Source organism: Trichosurus vulpecula, chromosome 1, assembly GCF_011100635.1.
Source record: "Trichosurus vulpecula isolate mTriVul1 chromosome 1, mTriVul1.pri, whole genome shotgun sequence".
In the NCBI taxonomy this organism is placed as follows: Eukaryota; Metazoa; Chordata; class Mammalia; order Diprotodontia; family Phalangeridae; genus Trichosurus; species Trichosurus vulpecula.
In genome coordinates, this window is record NC_050573.1 from 119,529,065 (window position 1) to 119,552,037 (window position 22,973).

The 22,973-nt window shown below is 37.5% G+C and overlaps 1 protein-coding gene across 2 annotated transcripts in view; it reads right to left on the bottom strand.

The window, feature by feature from the left end:
- Positions 1 to 22,973, bottom strand: part of COL14A1 (collagen type XIV alpha 1 chain) — a 254,847-nt gene that overhangs the window by 68,513 nt on the left and 163,361 nt on the right. For both annotated transcript variants that reach the window (XM_036760560.1, XM_036760567.1), the window contains exons 34-38: positions 21,373 to 21,531; positions 13,826 to 13,903; positions 10,175 to 10,261; positions 2,553 to 2,606; positions 349 to 444 (exon numbers count right to left, since the gene is read on the bottom strand). In XM_036760560.1, the coding sequence (XP_036616455.1) occupies positions 349 to 444; positions 2,553 to 2,606; positions 10,175 to 10,261; positions 13,826 to 13,903; positions 21,373 to 21,531 (474 nt within the window). The remainder of the gene's footprint in view (positions 1 to 348; positions 445 to 2,552; positions 2,607 to 10,174; positions 10,262 to 13,825; positions 13,904 to 21,372; positions 21,532 to 22,973) is intronic.

Below are 22,973 nucleotides of genomic sequence, written 5' to 3' on the forward strand. Positions count from 1 at the left end.
TAATAAGAACTTATTTTTATATAGCATTTTATGTTTTTCACTTTTGCAGCCATTATGTACTTGGTTTAACAGGCAGGACGTATTAGGCAGATCTCACTTGGTTTTCCTCACACTTGCAAAACTTCCTGTGCAAATTCTCTATGTGTGCATATATTGCTCTATGTTGCCCTATTACACTAGAGAAACAGCCGCAGAATGAGGACTATGACCTTCCATAAATTACTGTCAAATGTACCTCAATACAGATTGAAGGACTGAAGCTCTCTTAGTAAGACATAGATTTCACCACTAATAATTCACTAGAAAGTAATCTGACATCTCAGTAATATTTATTCATATACAACTCACCGGCATGCCTTGAATGGAAAGTCCACTTGGTCCTTGTGGGCCAGGGGGGCCCTGGGGTCCTGGAGAACCTGTTTCTCCACGAGGACCATCTGGTCCCTGGAGATGAGTAGAAAGAAGTCATTGAGGTAGTAAATTAAATGCTTTGATATGAGATCTTTTTTTTTTTTTAACAGAGCTTTACAGAGCTAATAATTTAGAATTTCAATTAAAATCAATGAGAAAATGATAGGCCAATAATTCCTGGATCTCTCTCTGTAATTCCTCCATTCATTAATTCATTCTACAAACCTTGATTATATTTTGTCTATTATGTACACGGTGCTGGGAAAGATAAATAAATAAATTTAATTAGTTAGCTGCTGCTTATATGGAGTTTACAGTTTTAGAGAGCAACAAGACATAAGCAAAAATGGCTAGAATGTCATAGGACCACAAATTTAGAGGTAATTTAATCTGTCCTCTTCATTTTACGAATGAAGCAACAGACCCAGAGATGTCAAATGATTTGCTTAACATCACATTTGGAACAAGTAGGATTTGAGTCCACGTCTTCTGAATCCAAAGTTGGTTTTTTTTTCATTGAACTGCACGAGAATTCATTGCTCTCTATAAGAAACGGCATTACTTGATCACTGTATTAAAGAAGCACAAAAATAAAGTACTACCTGAAGGCTAAGGGGGAAGTTCATTAATGTAAGGGGAGATTATGGAGAAGAGGCAAAGGAACGATGAATGCATTTGGAGTCCAACGATCCAAGATTCAATCTTTGTTCTGACATCGATTCTCTTTGTGACTCTGGGCAAATCATTTCAAGTCTTTGGGCCTGTTTTCTCACTTGTAAAATGAGGAAGTTGGCCTCATGAGGAGGAATTTGAGCTAGGGTTTAAATTCTCTTCAGTGTTTAAGTGTCTCGTTTGGGAAACAAAACGACACGGTCTCTGCCTTTCAGTATCTCACATCCTACATTTATGAGCCACGGCATGAAAAAAAATAAATAACCACTTTTCATCTCACCCATATAAAAACGTGGATTTCAACACTGAGCCCATGTAAGAATTCTCCAATATGAAGAATATGAGAAAATTCAGCATACTTAGAAAGAAGAGCTAGATTCACTAAAATAACTGACTCTGATGAGAGAGCTTTTTGCCTTACCTTCCTGGGGCCCCTCTCCATGTCCCTGTGCAAGTAACATCCTTCACCCTCTGCTTTCTAGAACCCCAATAGAATGTAAACTCTCTGAGGGCAGGTATTGTCTTGTTTTTTTCTATTTGTATACTCAGTAGTTAGCATAGTGCCTAGCACACAGTAAGAGCTTAATAAATAATATTTATATCTATATCTACATCTGTATCTGTATTTATATCATCTATTGGTCAATCATCTATCAATCTATCATTGATCATTCAACTATTTATCCATCTACATAGCTATGTATTCATCTACATCTATCTATCTAATCTCTAACTTGGGATACATTCGTGGTCAAATCCTAAGAAAAATCAAGGGCAGTCCTAAGTTGTCTGCTACCAGCCTTATAAATAGCTGGAAGATTTGTCAATAGCTTTTGAGTTCATTTGTTTAGGAAACAGTGATAATTTCATCAATGTCGTGGGTTTGTCCCCCAAGTAAACCAATTATTTTTGTTCTATTTCAAGGTTAAAGGCTCTCTAACAGAATAACCTTCTTACTCAGATGTGCTGTTAGGGAGACTGATGTGACTAAGGACATTTCAGTACAAAATCGTTACAATAACTGGGAAAATAGCTCAATAGGAAATGCTCCACACAGTATAAGTCAGTGTAGTCAGTCACCTGCATAAAGAGAGGGCAGGACTCAAATGGGAGACTTGGGACACAGAGAGTGATGGGGATCAGGAACTAGGTGTTATAGACTAAAGTTCCATTCTTATGGCAGTTGTGGCAAAGTCTGCTTGTTAGGAATGTGGCAGAAAATATTCATGAAATAAGAATAGTGTGGCCTTGGGAAGCTTCATTCTTGAGCTGGAAAGTTTTCTTTCGTTCAAGTTATGGATGGCTCTTCGGAGCAAGGAAGAATGAGGCTCTATGAATAAGAGGCTGATTTTAGGCTCAATTTTTACCATACCAAGGAAGTTTTGGGTTGGGTAGAATAAATAGCAAAAAAACCCCACAAACCACCCCCCAGAACTCTCCCATAGTAAAAGCAAATAAACTCAAGTTACCTTTGGACCTTGGTCACCTCTCTGGCCCTTTGGTCCTCGGAGTCCTGGACCACCCTGGAAAACATATGTAAAATATCAGCTCAAAGGCCAGTCTCAAAAAGTATGTTTCAGTCTTATTTCTTAATAAGATGGAGTATCTCATTCCTATTTTGCATAAATACCAATATACTGCAATCATGTTATAGCTTCATCACCATCCAAAGATGAATATCTACACAGATCAGTTCTCTCCCTCCCTTTAGATGACTTCACATTTTGAGAAGACTTTTCCTGCCAAAACTTCAGGCTTTTTGGCAAATCACTTGGATATATTTAACAATTATATAATATCCCCATTGCAAGTAGATAGATGCATATTTTTCCTTTAATTTCTGATCTGAAATGCCATACAAAACACAACATATTTATGATTTGAAATTATCCAGCTGAACGTTAAAAAGAACATGTACGTGTGCATATGCATGCACACACACACACACATGCATGCATGTACACCAAAAAAACCTGAAATTCTAGTTCTTTGATTTCTAAAACAAGGTTGGATCAAATGATCCTTTATGTCCCTTTTTAAAATTTTTGTTGTTGTTGAGGTGATATCTTTGGGGAAGGAGGCTGGGTAGAGTAAAACTTCAGAAGAATGACAAAGAACAAAATTTTGGACCTGACCATGGAATGCCGTTATTCGTGATTATTGTCATCAATAAAATCATTATTATTAACAATAATAATAATGGCCAGCATTTATGTAGTGCTTTAAGGTTTGCAAAGTACTTTACAAATATCATCCCATTTCAACCTCATAACAACTCTGAAAGGCAGGTGTTATTATTAGACCTATTTTACATATGAAGAAAGTGAGGTAGATAGGGATTAAATGACTTGCCATGGGTCACACAGTTAGTAAGTATCTGAGGCAGGATTTGAACTCCAGTCTTTTTGGCTCCAGGCCCACTGTGCCAGTCGATTATGTGTCAGTTAAATCTATATATAATTAAGCCTCCAGAACAGTTTCTTTTCATCCTATAATTTTATCCATTTTGAATATCTTGGAAAATATTTAAAACTTGAGTATCATTTCTGTGTTGTTTGTTTCATAGGTATAAAATTCTTTTAGTTTTTTTTCATCTGTCCCTTCAGGAACATATACATATGTGTGTGTGTGTGTGTGTGTGTGTGTGTGTGTGTATACATATATAATGTATATATATATACACATACACATATAATTGTTTTTAAAGACAAACAATGATGAATGAAGGGATAAAATTAATAAAGATGGATTTCTTGGTGATTTTTAAGATATATCATCAATAAAACTGAATGTACTATTCACTAGATATATTGCCTCAGATGCTTTAGGTTTAAAATGTTAAAATAAAAAAGATGCAAGATCTTCCTTCATGTCATTTACTAGCCAAGTGAATATCATATTTGCTTATTGATGTTAATACTTTTTCCTAAATTCATTTAGGATTTGGTAATAAAAATATTCCACTTGGCTCTACTTTCATTTCAATCAAGACTAGAAGCATGCCTATTCAGCTAGCTTTAGCAATATCTGAAGTTGTTAACTAACACCACATTACATCTGTCTGGAATGGAATGAGGGAGTGGTGGAAAGAGGCAAAATAACCCATCCCCCCCTCACTTGGGTTCAGACAGCACACTAGTTTTCGGGAAAGAATAGTCCCCAATGAATCATGATGACTGAACTGAGGCAGCAGGTTTCTGTTTACTAATGGGGCAAGAGTTCTTTGGTCCAAAAGTAACTTGTTTCTATACAAAAGGAAGGGGACAGCTCCAATGCCTTTGAGAAATGGCAGAGCTTGGATTCTATAAAAGGCATAAGCTTACTTCCATTCCTCAAGAACTCAGAGCTGAGCAAGACTAGATCCCACAAAAAAATAACACAGTGGAAAGGATATGACCTGACTATAAAGGACAGAGTAGTTAGGGATTCAAGACATTGCTCTTCTGAGACTGCTCCTTTCCATGCCTATTGGGAAGGAAAGCAGGCATTGGGTTCCATTCCAGCTCATTTTCTCTACCTGGTGACTAAGTGAGTAGAAGCTTTTTGGTTCTCCTCTCTACGTCCTGTCACTCTACTGCTCTGTTCTCTTCCAAGTATTTTTAGAGTCCTTGATTCTTCCACCCTGCTCAAGAGGCTGCCTGGGAAGCCCCACTGTGACTAGCATAGGTATTAACCAATAATCTACTTCCAGACTCCCAAGGAGGAGGGCCCAAGGAGCCAACTTTCATTTTTCTCTTGGCTTTGCATATGATTTTTTGGACTTTGCCATGATGCCTCAGCTGATGTCTCACTTTAGAACTTCCTTTCACACATGGGGGTCTTCTCATGATGAAAGATCCGTTGTTCACTGGGGCTATCTCATTCTGGAGTGTCCCTTTACCAAGCCAGCACCCTTCTTCCATTGGTGAGCTCTTCACAGGACTTCCATTTTAGGGAGTGGCAACCTTCATTCCTCTCCCAGTTCTAATTCTGATTTTCCAGATTTCTGAACACCATGCCCTTATGGACATGTTTCCCTCTTTCTCTTTTTTCAGCTCCTTTTTGTATGTCCTCTCCTTCTAGTAGAATGTCAGCTTCTTGAGGGCAGGAGCTGTTGTTTCTTTTTGTTTGTATTTGTAACCCCAGAACTTACCACAGTGCTTGGATAATAGTAGGTACTTAATAAATATGTGTTGTCTCCCTTTTAAGAATAATTGTTTCTTATATGTTTAGAATTATTCTTAAGGATCCTATTGTTACATGAGGCATTTTGATAGACCTGTGTGTTTGTATTAAACTAGGAATTTTTTCTGATGATCTACATGCTTCATTATTGCCACTTAATACCTCGCTCCCTGGGAAAAAATTATCCCCCTGCAAGTAATAATTAGTTTTCCGGGTATTCTACTGGTCAGTGCAAAAGATCCTAGGGAAGCTCTGACCAGACTTGGGGTGTGGCAACATTAATAGATCTTTCACTCATTTGCCAGTGACAAAGGGCTAGATATTCATTCCTTCAAACATCCAAGATACTTTTCTTCCCAATTAAATTTGGATGGCTTCTCCTGATGTGTCAATGTATGATCATATTGTCTGAATATGTCTGAAGCATGATGTTTGATGTACTTCTATTATATCCCCTACTGCAAAGCACAGTACTGGTGCACATGGCATACCCTAAATAAATCCTACTCTTTGAATGATGATAATAACATTTAATGTAACAATAATGTAAGGAAAAGCTCAATCTAAGCAAAACACAAGTCTTTTTACATGTATGCCATAATACAGCTTTTACTTTAGCATTCTTTTCCAGCAACCATATATACTACCAACTAAGAATTAGGTTTCATCAGTGGGAATGGGTATTTTTTCACAAATTGTTCTGCAACAATTGTTCTGTTATGGGTGGGATTGCTTTGGAAGAGAAGATGACTGGGTGGGGGATATGACAGCTATCTTCAAATATTTGAAGGGCTATCATATGAAAGGGGGATTAAGTTTTTTCTACTTGGCCCCAGAAGGCAGATCAAGGAACAATAAGTAAAAGTTATAGAAAGGAAGGTTTGCTGTAAGAAAAGACTTCCTTGCAATCAGAGCTATCCCAAAGTGGAACTGGCTACTTTGGGAGATAATGGGTTCCCTTTCCCTGAAGCTACCTAAGCAAAGTTTGGATGACTATATGCCATGAATATTAAAGAGGAATTCCCATTTAGGTATGAGCTGGATTAGACATTTCTTTTCCAAGGCTGAAATTGTATGATTCCCTGATCCTATTTCTCAAGCCTTCCGAATGAAATTTGTCATTCATATCTGAAATTTCTCATTCCTTTCTTCCTTGGGACTTCATCTTCCTTCTCCTTGCCCCTCTCTCCCCAACTTTGATTTATTTCACCTTCTGCTGTCTCTATTAACTTTGAATGCCAGTGTATATAAAATGGTTAATTCTTAAAATCTTCTATGTTACAAGTTATTTCTATGATTCCCTTGAGTTCTAGCAAAGAAAAAGGATAGAGAAATCAAATAAACAGAAGTATTTCATGCAAGCCTCAGGAAAATGAGGGTTATTTCCAAAACCTGTCCAGAAAATCTTTACCAACCATCTAACAACCCATGTGGGATAAAAACTTACCCATTGTTTCTACCCATTTCAACTCTTAGTTATGCCCTTTGGAATCAGGCAGAACAAGTTGAATTCATCTTGCATACGACCACCTTAGGGCACAGCTCCTCTGTGCAGTAAATTGCTAGAACCACATGTGGCTTTCATGGAGTTCAAGGCTAGCTCCATATGTATGGAAGGATGATTTTGGCTAAGGGCAGAAAATCTTCAAATAATCTGAAGAATGAAATGACTGTTGTTTCTCTAGAATACCGCAGGGTGATTTAGAGTAAGGCAGAGAATGAATTTCCATTTTCAATAGAAAACGATAGGTAAATGTGTGCCATAAAATACAGAGAAAATTGGATTGCATGCTTAATGTTGAAGAGATACTCTGTGCCAAAGATAAAAAAGGAATTGCCAGGATCCATTCCAAATAACTCCAGAAGGTTCTTCGTTTGTGAAAAAACAGATTTGCTGAACTGTAAAAAGTAGGAAAATTTATATGATTGGAGCCAACCTGGAATGAACTTTCATCCTGCAAGCCAACTGTCAGTCTGGGTTATCTACTGTAGAAATGTCTAACATGCCAGTCCTGCTTAGTATAAAGTCAAACGTTAAATGACAGGTCTTGGAAAAAAGTTGTCCTATAAGACTTTGGTTTCCACTACTTATTCAAACTACTGACCCTGTTTTCTTGCCCCATCAGCCTCAAAAGACTTGCAGTTCTCTAACAATAAACTATTGATATCTTGTCCTTCTCAAAGAAACACACATTTGCTTTGACAATTTGGCACAAGGTGAAAAACAGCATCATGGGAAGTACAAAAAAAGTCTTTGAAGAAGGATGTGAATACCCTGGTTCTAATTATTCTAAATTTAGTTGTAGTTTCCCTCATTTCCTTTCTTTGTAACAATATGTAAAGAGGAATAAAACAGGGAAACTCATGCTTACCAAAGGTATTCACTACTATAATGGAAAATGTGTTGTAGAAGGTGTAAATGGAATAAGGATTCCCTGAGCAGCTAGGCAGCATAATACGCTGAATCTGGCATGGGACGACCTGATTTCAAATCCTGTTTCAGACACTTAGTAGATTCGTAACTCTGTGCAAGTCACTCAGCCTCTCTATGCCTCACATTCCCTTTGTGTGAAATAAGGAGATTGGACTCCATAGCCTACAGTGTCCCTTCCAACTTCCAACAATATCGATGATACCAAAGATGTTGAAGTTCTCCACGTGCTCCTGTTTGCTGATCATATTGTGGGATGATCTGTGATTGCCTCAATCCTCAGAGCACTACAGGGCTTCCCCAGTGAGATCCATGATTACTCAAAAGAGATAAGCCTAATAATCCATTCAATGAAAAACTAAATTTATGAAAAATTCAGCACTTAATGTACAGGATTATGACCAGAAGCTGTATGGCCATACTCAAGTTAATACATCAGTAAATATATTTTGATCAGGGAATGAGTTCAGGTCAGAAGAAAGTGCTTTAAATAATGACACAAGCAAACCACTTAACCTCTGAGTCTCAGAGAACTCAGAGCTATCTTCATCTATAATATGAAGATGACAATATATACCTCTAATACCTGCCCATCTCAAAGGGTTGTGAGGATCAAATGAGGTTATATATGTAAAACAGGAAAGAGGTAGCTGCTGTATAGTAGCTAGAGAGCTGGCCTTGAACCCAGGAGTAACTGGCTTTACATCCCACTTTTAACACTTTTTGGCTGCATGACCCTTGACAAGTCAATTAACCTTTCTTTTCTCTAGGCTGCTGGTGTCAAACTAAAGAGAAATGGGTGCCACTAGACAATACATAAGGATCTCTGCAGGCCACAGTGACTTAGAAAACCAATGTCTATGTTCTATTATATTTTTATTTATTTTTCTAGATATTTCCTGATTACATTTTAATCTGGTTCCCGCACTCAACAGTACTGCAGGACTGCAGGGTCACAGGCAGGACATCTTACATGTCTGTTCCAGGCAACTCTCTAAGGATATAGGTAGTAAAAAAGGTGCTGACCTGTTTTGGTAGAGATCCCCTCACTTAGGAGTTACCTATATCAATGAAACAGGTCCAGTTCTCATCCCCAAATGTATAGAACAGTATGTTAACATTAGTGACTAATACTAAAATTTGATAAAATTCTACCTTCTTTTCATCAGCAATATTTTTGTGTGTTCAGTCATTTTCAGTCATGTCTGACTCTTCCTGACCCCATTTGGGTTCTTCTTGGCAAAGATACTGGATTGGTTTGCCATTTCCTTCTCCAGCTCATTTTACAGATAAAAAACTGAGGCAAACAGGATTAAGTGACTTGCCTAGAGTCATATATCTAGTAAGTGTCTGAGGTCAGATTTGAACTCAGCAAGATGAGTCTTTCTTACTTCAGGTCCAGTACTCTATCCACTGTGCAATATTTTTAACTCTCTGCATTTCTGGATTGCATGTAGGAAACTGCAGTGTTTTAATGCTCTCAAGCTGATCCTTCACATAAAGACATCTTTTTGAACAGAAATGTTCCCCAGGTGACACTATATGATTAAGAAAACTGGAGTGCCACAATCTCCAATGAATTAAAGTTATAGGTGTCCCAAAGGACAATAGAAAGATATATTGTAAATACAAGTATTCTGTAGCATATCCAACAATGCCCTCTACACATAGGTCTAACACAAGGGATAGGCACCAGAACTGTGGTTTCATTGATACTGAGACTTCTGAGATAAAGAAAAGACCCATATTAACACATTTGTCTAGAGTACTATGAGGTCAGCCATAATTAGCCAGTATGTGTCAGAGGGGAGCTTCCTGCCTCCAAGGCCAACTCTTTATCCACACTATTCCACTCTGCCTCTCACATGGCATAATTGATATCACTGAGGAAATATGATTGGAAAAAGAGGTGGGATGGTCACATGACAAGAGCAATAGATGGACAGTCCTACAGCTGTATAATAACCATGATATATAAGACAATCTGGATGGAAAACCTTTAGCATTTTGGGTGGACCCTCTGTGGAGGATCCAGAGGAAGCATAGGCAAGATATGTATAGGTGGAGAAGGAATGAATGGGTTACAATCTGCATCAATGGAAGAAGTGTCCACATCAGGCAGGGAAGGATCTCACAGATCCACTAAAGTCCTAGAATATATTGCAATATAGCAATAAGAAGAATAAAGTCTTACGTTTGTAATAGCATTCCAACTTCATCCAATAAAAAAAAGAAGAAAGAAAGAAAATGCATGACAAAGGGATGAATTTCTTTGCCCCCAATTAGGAAATAATTTATCTAAGAGGCCTCAAACACTGCCTTGGGCATGTATAAATTAGGATTAGCACAGGAAGAGGTTTTCAGGTACAATATGAGTATTCATGTTGGAAACATTCAGTCAGAAATCAAGTCCTGGGGCTTAGAAAGAAATGGTTTCAAATGTAAATATTAGAGATCTTTATTCTTGGAGAAAACCAACATTTATTCAATACTTACAGGTGGACCAGCAGGTCCTGATGCCCCTTTGCTAATTTCAGAACAGGAACAGGAATGTGGAAGAGCTGGACAATTTTCCTCATCCCTCTGTTAAAAAAAAAAAGAAATAGCCAAATATTAAAAAATATCCTCTGCCAGTATTTTTTTAAGCCAGGGGAAATGTTTTAAAATATTTGAAGTTAAAGGTTTTCAATAAATAAATAAATGAATATGCTAGACAATTTTCTTTGTTTTTATTTAATTTTTTTTTTTTGCTTTTGCTTTTCTTTGTAACCCCAGTGCTTAGTCTAGGATCTAGCGCTTAAGTTCTTAATGTCTGTTGACTGAATGACTTTGGTTTTCTTTTTAAAAAAATTTTTTTAAACAATCTTTTGTCTTTTAAGCACCTTCTGTATGCTAGTCATTAGTCATAGGCGATAGAGACAGAAAGGTGAAAATTGGCACAGAGTCTGCCCCCTTAAGGAAGTTACACTCTTGGCATTGGGGAATTGATACAACATCCACACAAGCCAGGAAGTGCAAGGTAGAATGTGATGGAACAAAAGAGAGCCAGGCAAAGCAATCAGAAAAACAAAAAACGAACAAGCTAGGAGGGACATGTCACTTTCACTTGGGGGGCTCAGGGAAGACTGCACGAAGTAGGTGGTATCTGAATTGCACCTCAAAGGAGAAGAGGGTCTTCAGTCAACAGAAATGGAGGGTGGTTGAAGTCTATTCCTAATGTGAAAAGAGCCACAATCAAAGAGACAGAGAAAGGAGAGAGCACGGTAAGAAGAGAGGGTTAGCCAGATGGACTGGAATGTAGAATTATGAGAAGGGGAGTACTATGATAAGCATGTATTGTATAAACATTGAAAGCTGAGGAGACAGATAAAATTTAAAATATTCTACTGGGGATTCAAGACGTAAACAAGTCATTAAATGCAAGATAATCTGCAGAGAGAGACAATGCCAATAAGGGGCTCAGGAGAAACTTCATTACAAGGTGGTAACTGAGTGGAAGGAAGCTTGAAGAAAGCTCAAGATTCTAAGACTTAGGAGGACAGTCTATGCAAATATATATAAGCAAGAGATAGTGAGTTGCTTTTAGGAAACAGCAAGTAGGCTGGTGGAAGCTAGATGGCACAGTGGATAGAGTGCCAGTCAGGAAGATTCTCCTTTCTAAGGTCAAATCTGTATGACTCTGGGCAAGTCACTTAACCCTGTTTTCCTCAGTTTCCTCATCTACAGAATGAGCTGGAGAACTTAATGGCAAACCATTTCAGTATTTTTGCCAAGAAAAATCTCAAATGGGGTCATGAAGAGTCATACACAACTGAACAACAGCAACAAATAGGCCAGTTGGATTACATTATAAAATATGTGAAAGAGAATAATGTTGAAAAAAAAAGTCTGGAAAGGCAGTCTGGAAACAGAAAAAGAAGAGCTTTTAATGGCAAGCTGAGGAGTTTGTCCTACATGCGATGGAGAGCCACTGAAGATTCGTGAACCAGAAAGGGCAACATAGTATGATCTGTGCTTTAGAAAGATTATTTTGGCAGCTGTTCTAAGTGGCAATTAGAGAAGAGAGGAGCTGGAGACTGGGAATATATCAGTAGTCCAGTCAAGAGGTGATGGTTGTCTATATTTGTGTGGTTGCTGTGTGAATGAAGACAAAGGGCGGGGGGAGTAGAAATGAAAGATTTGTGTAGGTATAGTCAGTTCTGCTGTAATGAATGTTTTAAAAAATGTGAATTTGTTCCAACATGATGGGAACATAGGGAACATAACATGAATTTCAAGTTTGCTTCTGCTCAATTTCTTCCATGAGGAATATCTAGAATGCAGAAAACTACCACTTCACAATAATTTGCCAGCTGCAACCCTTCTGATGGTCACTTCCACAATCAAACGAGGCATTTTTCAAGGTAAAGTGCCATATTAATGGTATATCTTCTGGTGAAGTGGGAGCTGAGGGCAAAGGAGAGCTGGTCTGTACCACCTGCAACCCTACTCCCTTCTCTCACTTCCCCACCTCTCCCCCTACCCAAGTTGGACTGCTTAACCTACTCATGCAGCAACAGGGGTATAGGCCAAACAGCAGCTCAAGACCAGTGACAGGGATGCTATTGTATTTATGTATTCCTTACCCATTTAACATATATACATGGTACATGTAACATGTACCATGTATACAACTCTGCCATTTTTAAAATTGGGTTCTTATCTTTTTTTAAATGTGTCACTGACAAAGTTTTTAAGCACTATGCCTCTTAGCCTGATTTTCCCCATAAGATCTGTGCTTTTATTTGTATAATTTTGCATAATTCTATGCTTTTGTTGACATTTAATTAGATATTGGACAGTAAGGAGAGAATGAAGATTCAAGTATGGTTCCTAGGATGTGAACCTTGGTGCCTGGAAAGACAATGGTGTCCTCAAACAATCATGATGTTTTCCATTATGTACAACTTCTTCCTCACATCCATTTCTCTATACTTATCAGGTCTTGATTATTAAGGTACCAACTATTATTGTCTACCATAATCCATTTGAGAACTTTTGCTTCTAAAAGATGGGACATGAATCTATTCACTTAGTGCTTTATCCCTTAGAATCCATGTGTGTGTGTATGTGTATGTGTATATACACATATACATACACACACATACACACACACACACATATATATATAATCTATCTGAATGATATTTGATAGTAATGACGGCAAAGACCATCTTAACCACGCATTGTAGATAGACAAAGAGTTGAACCCAGAACAGAAGGAAGAAAGCTGACTACATCACGCTTGGGAAATTACACAGTGCTTTTAGTGATCCCATCAGCAAATCACATAATTTGGCAAAGCCTTAGTTTCCTCATGGGCAATATGGAGTTAATAGCTATACTAACACCTCATAGGGTATTCTAGCATCCAGTGAGCAACCAAGAATTCCTCTTCAAGTTAAATTTTGGTTTGATAAACTGCATCAAAGTGCCATGGTAGGGCTAAGGTATTAGAACAGAGGCTTTTGAATGAGAAGATTCAATTTTGGGCAGAAACATCTGGACAGAAACCCTCTTGAAGCTACTCACACTACTTTCAGAAACCACTGGCATCCCAAACCCATCTCCTCCATGTCATCCCTCACCCCACTCAGCTCTATTAGGAGTATAAGAAAAAGTTTAATAAGTCAGTCTTATTAATCTTCATCCCCAATCTTCATCCTATACAATTTCTCCTATATAAAGGGAGAAAACATAATCTATCACTTCTAAGTGTCTTTTGCTATGCCCTTTGGCCATTGGATAGTCATCAGTTTATTTGGACCATTTGTGCTCAACCTGTAGTAGAGCCTCCTATGCTCTTATTAGTCAGATCAGCCACAATTGGACACACTGTACTTTGACTCCAACCAGCATAGTAATGTCATTTTGGTCCTCTTCAAGAACAAAGGACAACAACCAGTCACCAGCAACCCAATACTTACGACAGTTCTGCCCCAACAACAAATAACTTGCATTCAAATTCAGACTGTGTTCTCATAGAAATAGAAAGAGTGGATCACACAGGGAATAAACATTATCTTAAGAGCAATTTAAATTTGATATAAATGAATTCTGATTTTTTAAAAATAGACAACAAAAAGACAACAAATGTAGAATTCTTACCAGTCCTGGGAGTTCACAGCATTTGTCTCTATTGGCCCATGAAGTAGAACAAACAATGTCAAACATCTGTAGCTGGAACTGGGATTAACCAAATTGAAAAAAAGAAATATTATTAAATAAGAGAAATTTATGATCACAACTACTTTTATATTAAGTAACAGCCACACATTTGTCAACATGAAAGTAAACAAAGGCCTAAAAATAAGTTTAGGAAATCAGGAAATAATAGATAAAAATAAGTTTAGTTAGTCATTTCCCTAAACATGCTCTCTTTTATGTGAAAATGAAAACATTTCTGTTTGTAGTATTTCTACTATATAAGATACTGAATATAAGATAATTAATGCAAACATTAAATAAATATGCATCAAAATCCTAATAACACATACCAAACATTTCAATATTTTGCTTCAAAATTTTCCCCACACTCTTCCCTTTCCCACAGTCATGGATGTATTTCATACTTCCAGACTAACTGAACTGATATTTATAGATTCTATCAATATATTTTAAGCCCCAAATATTTCATAGCTAGATTAGTTTGAGAAATTCTGCAGTAACATTGCTATGGTGACTTATACAGTTTATCTCCACTTATATACACAGGAGATACATTCACTTCCTGCTCTTGGGATGTATTACCAATATTCATTACACTGTCATCCCTTGCCCCACTCAGCTCTAGTAGGAGTATAAGAAAAAGCTTATTAAGTCAGTCCTATTAATCTTCATCCTATCTTTATCCCCAATCTTCATCCTATACAATTTTTCCTTTTATAAAAGGAGAAAAGACAACCTAGAAAAAAAAGGAGCCAGGAGATAGGAATCAAAGTTTTGTTTCTTGGCAACAGATCTTACCTTTACCAATTATTGGAACCTCTTAATTCCTTGCTTTGTTTTTATAGCTAATATTTCTATAATGCTTACTATGTTCCAGGCACTATGCTAAGCACTGCATTTTATTATCTCATTTGATTCTTACAACAACCCTGGGAGGTAGGTACTATCATTCACTTTTTACAAATGAGAATGGGCAGCTAGATGGTGCAGTGGATAGAATGCTGGTGCTGAAGTCAGGAAGACTTTGAGTTCAAATCCAGCCTCAGACACTTACTAGCTATGTGACCCTGGGCAAGTCATTTAGCCCTGTTCTCCTCAATTTCCTCATCTGTAAAATTGGCTGGAGAAGAAAATAGGAAGCTGCTCTAGTATCTTTGCCAAGAAAACCCCAAATGGGGTCATTAAGAATCAGACATGAATGAAAAAAGACTAAACAACAAAAAAAATGTTAAAAGCTATTTCCTGCTGATTATTAATATAAACAAATAAAGAAAAACCAAGGAGATATGGAATGAAAATTGACATTTCAGTGAAATTTGGTGTAAAAACCTCCTACACCTTTCTCTCATAATGGAATCCTTCAGTATGCAGGAGTGACTGCAAAGCCAAGAATTGCATCAAGATGGATCCTCATCACGATGATGCAGAAAAAGATCATTAGCTTATTTCCAGCTACCTCTAAGTGAAAATCATCTTAATCTGTTAAAGAACCCTGTTGAGAAAACTCCTAGCAATAGGACAGATTGGAACTATGAAATCTGAGCGCCATTAATCCCCAAAACCACAGGCTCAAGTTTTCTTCTGGTTTCTTTTTCAAGGAACCAAGTCTTTTGGCTAAAGATGTAATACTGAAACTCTGGATTAACCTAAGGATGCTGCTTTGCCTAAGAACATTTGGGGCCCACTAGAATACAACATCAGATGGACTCTATTAAGATGTGAAAGTTTCCTGCACCAAGTGGTTGGGTTATTTATCTTGATATGGAGACTTCCATAGGAAAAAGCATTTTATGTTTAATAATTTCTAATTTATTTTAATAATTCTGAGAAACATCATTCTTTCTTGAGAAAGTTTTTTTAAAACAACAAAAATGATACCACCCAACCATCTCAAATGATAAAATATTTATCAGCAATTGAAATGTGCCACTGGGGAGAAATACATAATGGATAAGAGTGTTTGGAGAGACTGCAGAATTATCTGCCAATTCACCATCTGACTTGCTTAACTATATGCTTATATGGCTCAACGAAATCAATCCTGCCATTTAAACATGCCATGTGGGCTATCTCTTCTGATTTACTTTGGATGAAGTGAACAACGCTTCCTTTGCATACACTTCATATTTTTGTAGGTGTCTGCAGTGCTGTCATTTTAGAGTCTTCTGCATTCACTCAGAAATTTTTCTCCCTTGTTTGAGTGGGTGCTCCTGATTATCCATCAAACAAATGTTCTAACATCCTTTTAGTTCAAAGAAAGTGAACTTGTGCATATAAATATTTGCAGACACACCTATGTCAAGCAAGGATGGGTTCTGATATGTAACCCTGGAGGGAATACTCAGATTATAGAGAGCACAGATCCATTGGAGAATTAAAATGTTAGAATACATACACACACCCTTGTATCAGAGTATGAGCTAGGTGGGTCAACACTCTATCGTAACATTCTGATTGGTCTTTTCACTAAGAAGTAGGGAATGACCCAATGGCAATATTCATCTAGTCAGTGCTAGTATACCCAACCTGCTTTATACAGACACCTATGATATACTTACGTCCATATTCCAATACTCCAGGGTATTTGTGATCTCATTGATATGGGTACACACACACACACACACACACACACACACACACACACACACACACACGAACACGTGCGCACACAGTACCTGCACCCTCTCGTTAGCTATAGTCAGTTACTAGGGGAAATAATCATGTAAAATGCCTTCATCTTATGAATAAACTTTCATATATTGCTTTTTAAAGCTGTATTTTCTTTAAAATCTAAGACATATAACTTTAAGAACTTTGCAAAGACTTTTATATAGAGGAGGGTAAAATAAAGATATTTGCAATATAGTTCTTGTAGTTGAATGCCAAACTTTCAAATTTTAAATGTGGCTTTAAAATGCCATTTAGAAGATGATAAATAAAGCATTTATTAAGTGCTTAATATGCGCCAGGCACTACGTTAATTGCTAAATATACAAATGCAAGCAAACAAGACAGTCCTTGCCCTCAGAAATTCACATTCTAATGAAAAAAGAAGCAGCAGCTTGGTGGTTCAGTAGATAGAGGACTGGGCTTGGTCAGGAAGACCTGAGTTCAAATCCAGCATCAGACATTTAGTAGCTTTATGACCCTGGGCAAATCACTTAACCCTATTTGCCTCAGCTTCTTCATCCGTAAAATGATCGAGAGAAGGAAACAGCAAACCACTCCAGTATCTTTGCCAAGAAAACTCATGTACGGTCCAGTCCATGGGATCATGAAGAGTCAAAGCCGACTGAACAACAACTGACTCATAATATGAACTTGGACAAAACAATTTCTCTACATCTAAGTTTATTCATATATGAAAAATGAGTACTACCTATACCCACCTAATTTCGGTGGTGAGAGTATAAAAGTATTTAATGTAAGTGAAAATGCATTGTAAACTAGAAAGTGCCATATAGAAATATTAGTATTGTGATTATTAATAAGTATTTGATAATATACTGTCGATTTGTTTCATGTATGTAACCCTTGTCTTGTCCAACAGGATTTTAAGCTATACTGGAGCAGAAACTATATTATTAAATTATATAATATATTATATTATATAATATATAACATACTAAAATATAATAATAATAAATTATAGTAATAATAAAACATTCTAGGAGGACTAGGACCAATTTTCAACTAATGTTGTTGTGCCCAATGCACCTGCCCCACCTGTGTTTTCTAGATATCAAGCACTATAAAACTAAGGCCCTGGAGGAAGGGGGCATCTCAGGGCATGAGGAAGATCGGAGGTCTGCTTCACTAGAGAGGGCCAGGGACCCTTTAATAAGGTGCCATTGGCCCAGAGCTCGGCTTCAGCAGTTGTTCTTGCAAACTGGACAATTTTAGAAATGCCACACATATTTCATGCTTAATAACACTTCTTGTTATGCTTTCAAGCAGCATGGCATAGTAGATAGGCAGGAAATGTTGGGGAATACATAAAAGAGCTGGTCTCAGAGCCAGGATGACTTGAGTACAAGTCTCATATTGATACATACTAGTTGTGTGACCCTGGGCAAGTCCTTTACCTTCCCAAGGCCCCAGGCAACCCCTTAAGGCTATATAGTGTAGATTTGCATTGGTAGAGTGAGACTGGAAATTATCCATACACGGAGTTACCCATATACTACTGAAATCACTGGTCTAGTCCCTATTCCTATATTTCCCATAACACATAGCACAGTGCTAGACATGCTTAATAAATATGTCTGGAATAAGTGATGCATGGAACTGGAAGAGAATGGGGGCGGGGTAGGGAAGGGAGACTAAGGAATATGGTCTTGTCACAGGCTCACAAACGTATAGGCACTGCCCTAACTGGTGGTATTTTTATCCTTTTAGCTACCAGAGTAGGACAAAGAAGCAAAAATAAAACGGATGGCCAGGGTCAAAGATGTGGTATATGAATTGTCTAAGTTTCCACCCATATGTGTTTTGACAGCTAAGTTAAGATCTGCTTGTTAATTCAGTCCCAGCAGAGAGGGCAGCCATTCCTTATAAGATCTTGCCCGCTTAGATTTTGTCTGCAAGTTGTTTTCCATCTAAGAATGTGTGAATTCAACACAGTAGTTACACTCTCTCTAAAGCTATTCATCTTTGCTCCACCCAAAAGCCTTTAAAATGAATTTGTTGGGGAAGAGGGAGCCATGAATGCATAGCTAAATCTCTAGAGCTGTCTATGATCAACCAGTACTTGGGGACTCATTTCAAATTTGCTCAGGATCCAAAGAAGTATAGATTTTTTTTGGTAGCTGCTGAGCCCTCTCAGATCCACATTTTTCTGTCTGGACTAACCAGATATTTGCCTATTTCCTCTACCTTCTCCCCCTTCCATCCCCAACTTTCTAAAGCAGAAAATAAAGGAACAGGCATAAGCCTAAAATTACAAAAATTCAACACCTATCTATGACAGCAATATTTGGGTGTAAACATCTTAATTTGTGGCTTACACAGGCCACAACTTGAGAAATGAACTTTGTGTTATCTGTCTAACAGACAATGAAGAAGCCTCATTCCCCAGACCTGAGCCTCCAATTCAGCCTTTAATAGAGTCCATTTCAACACAATCAAATTGTTTGATGAGTGGGCAGTTTGCAAATCAGCTAAGTAATCCTTTATAGGCTGCTAGGTTCAAACAAAAGCAACCCTTTCTCTTCTACTGCCCTCACAAAGAACCCCTTTGATGATTGACTGCTGTAAATTTGCCTTTTGTCTGTTATTGCTGGAATTGGACCACAGAAGGGACTCTGTTGAATTGCTTTTCTATTGTGGCAGGGGTACAACTTTTGTCATCCAGAGGCCTGAGTTCCAAAGACCCTTTTTGTTTTTCCTTCATAGATGATTGGCTAGACATTTGGAGTCCAAGTCTTATGTAAGTGGTGCAATTAGGAAAAAGTGTGATTTATGGGGTTGGAATGCTGTCGATTCCATGCATGGAACATACCACTAATGGTCAGGCAGAGTGAACGATGCAAATGAGTGATATTCAGCTCAATTCCATTCACAGGATTATAGATTTAGAGCTGGAAAAGACCTTAGAGGTCATTGAGTCCAACTCTTTCATTTTACAGTTGAGGAAACTGAGCCCTGAAGAAGTTAGCTTAGTTATCCAGCTAGCAAGCATACATGGCAGTATTTGAACCCAGGCCTTCCTAACTCCAAATCCACTCTCTACCACACTGAACAACTTCTCTTTCATTTCAACAACAATATTTCCTTAACTCTATTTACTTAGCTTGCTATCAGGGAGCTCTCCTTAATGAGGGAGACAATATGCAAAAAACTACATACAAACAAGATGTAAACAAGATAAACTTCAGATAATCTCATTTAGCTGAAGGAAATCAAGGAAGCCGGGAGACAGAGATGAAAAAGGAAAATATTCTAGCCATGGGATACAGCTAATAATAGCATTTATATAGCATTTTAATGTTTGCAATGCACTTTACATAAATATCCCATTTTATTCTTACAACAACCATGAAAGGCAGCTGCTATTATTAATTCCAATTTTACAGATAAGGAAACTGAGGCATAAAGAGGCTAAATGACTTGCTCAGAGTCACACAGTTAGGATGTATCTGAAGCAGAATTTGAACTCAAATCTACCTGACTCCAGGTCCAGTACTCTGTGCCATCCATCTGCTTACTACCAGTGAAAATGCATGGGGAAGGCTGTGAATATGGGTGACCCACCCTGCACAAGTTGGGAAAAAGGGAGGGTGGTTCTGGGGAGAAGATAATGACTTTTGGACATGTTGAGTTTTAAGATATCTCCCCAGTAATATGGGTAGTTTTTGGAGGGAAGAGCAGGAATTATTTCCAACAGTTGGACTTCTAGAATTAAAAATAAGACTTGCTTAAATGAAATGCCTGTTAGCTCTAATTAATGAATAACTTAAATGACAGAACATCCTAATTAGCAGTGAATGGGTGGTATAATTTTGTGGCACAAAAGCGTGTGTTCAGGATTCTGCCATGTAGGTAATGAATGGAATGCACTTCCCTGGCCAACTGGAAGCCTTCAAGATTTAAATTCCTCATTACATCATGAAAGGTACAGCTTGTCAGAAAAAAAACTGTTGCTTAAATACATATTCATTTTGGCCCACCTAGTAAAAATCTCCCTCATAGTAGCTTTCATGCCACCAATAGACAAATTCTTCAACCAACTTGTGAGAAAGATGGAGATCTTTCCCCCAAAGACACCTAAAAGGTCAAGGTGTATTCTCATGGCTCTTTCATAGTTGTATAAATTGGATCCCATTAATACTCAATTCTTGACTAACAGATATCCATATTATTACAGCTCCCACTGCTATGGTGGAGATGGCAGAATCTTCATTTTATTTTCTTAGCTTAAAGTTTGAAGAATGAGGAGGTGAATTTAAAAAAGAAGTTCACTTTATCCTGGAGGCTCCTTCCTCAGAAATACAAGAGAGGCAGGCTTACTGCCAAGGGCATGGAAGCTACGTGTTTTCCTTCTCTGATGCCTTCACTTATGGAAGGGCACTGAATATGTTTCCCCTGGAAAAGATCCACAATTTAAAAAAAAATCTGTTGTATACCAACATACATTCTAAAGATCAGAGACAGAGCTCACACAGGAGCTAGAGTGGCCACGCAAAGTTTCATGAAGATAGTGGGCCTTGGTTTGAGTTTTTGACATTGGACCTGTGTCAATCAACATATTACATTTTTTAATCCATAAGACAAAGAAAATAGAAATGGTAGGATGAAAATTTTTATTTCAAAGTAAAATTATAATTTTTTGTGTCAATTGGTATGCTTGGTTCTTCTATATGATTAATTGAGGGGAACATAAAACACAACATTAACCACACAACACAAAATTGGCAACAATCACACGTTCCCATGGGCTATTTTTTTTGAATAAAATTTTCATGAAATTTCATTTATTTTTCACTTACTGGAGCAGAGTTTTCCTTTGGTCCTCTTGATCTGACCATTCTCCCCAGGACTTCCACACCATTGGAAGTGATATTGCCAGATGCATTTACTGCTTTTTCACCCACTTGCTTGCAGTCAATAAACACTTTGGCCAAGGTCTTGCTGATAACAATATGCAGCTGGGGGGAAAAAAGCAAAGCTTAGGTAAGAAAACAAGAAAACATATATCACTGTCAAACTTTCAATTTCATTCCATTCTATTCTAGTTAACAAACATTTATTAAGCACTTACCATATACGAAGCACTGGGCTAGCAAAAACAAAATAATACCTGCCCTCAAGGAACTTCCGTTCTACTGGACAGAATGCAATGTAGAGTTTTAAAGGATAAGAGATATTCAAATATTCTGTTTTCTTAAGAATGATAACATGAGAATTCATCTCATCCTTGGGGCAACTAAAGATCTAGTAAGATATATCTGTATTTTCTTTTTTTTCTTTTTTCTTTAATTTTATTTTAGACTCAAACACCAGAACACAAATACAAAATCAAGAAACAAAAACATATTATAAACTTAAATATTGGAACTTAAATACAAAGTAAGAATGGGGAAAAACATGTCATGTGCATGGCAGAACATGAGAGGATTCAAAATATGTAACAATAAATTTTCATTTCAAGCAAGCCTGTATGATAAATACTACACATTGTGCTGAGAGATCTCCATCTTTTCTTTGCTTCTTTGTAAGTTTTCTTTTGTTCTCTGCTGTGCACTTTTTTACTTCGTTCTTTTTTTTCCCTCCTTCTCTCCAGAGGCTACATTTGAGTGGGGATATATTTCTCTACAGCCATAGATATATACATACACATATACATATATACATATGTATAGACATATACTTTTCCAAATTCTACTCCTGATCTTTGTTTTTATATTTGTGCATATTTCTTGTTTCCTATCCCTCCTGCCTCCTCTACTTTACTTATAGCCACTATCTTACCCTCCTATTACTTGCCTACCCCCTCCAAGGTTCCCTCCCCTATCCTCCCATTCCCATAAATCTAAACACCCTTCAATAGCCCCCTGTAACCTATTCCCTCACCCTCTCCTCTAGAGAGTCCTCCCTTATCCTCCCATTCCCATAAACACCATTCTATATCCCCTTTTACCTATTCCCTCAACCTCCCCTCTCTCCCTCGTCCTCTCTCCGCTCCCTATCTCCACACTTGCCTGAATCTTGTGGGCAAGACAGAGAGCTGTGAGCTAAATGATAGTACATTTGTGTGGATTCAGAAACAGCCTAAAGGTTGAACCTACAGAGTTGTCACTAATTAATATATCAACTTGGAAAGGGGTCTTTAAGAGAGGACCCTAGGGATCTGTTCTGTTCTCTGTACATCTTAAAGATTTTCTCAACAAGTTGTATAAAGGTATAGAATATGAGAGAAATTGCAAAGAGGAAAATTTAAACTTTATGAGAGAAAAAAAAATCCTAACAATCGGTGCTATTCCAAAATAGAATGTATTGTTTCAAGAGATGGTAGGTTCCCCCTTACTAGAGGTCTTCAGGCCAATACATTTGTCAGGTAACATCTTGTAAAAGGGATTTTTGTTCGGGC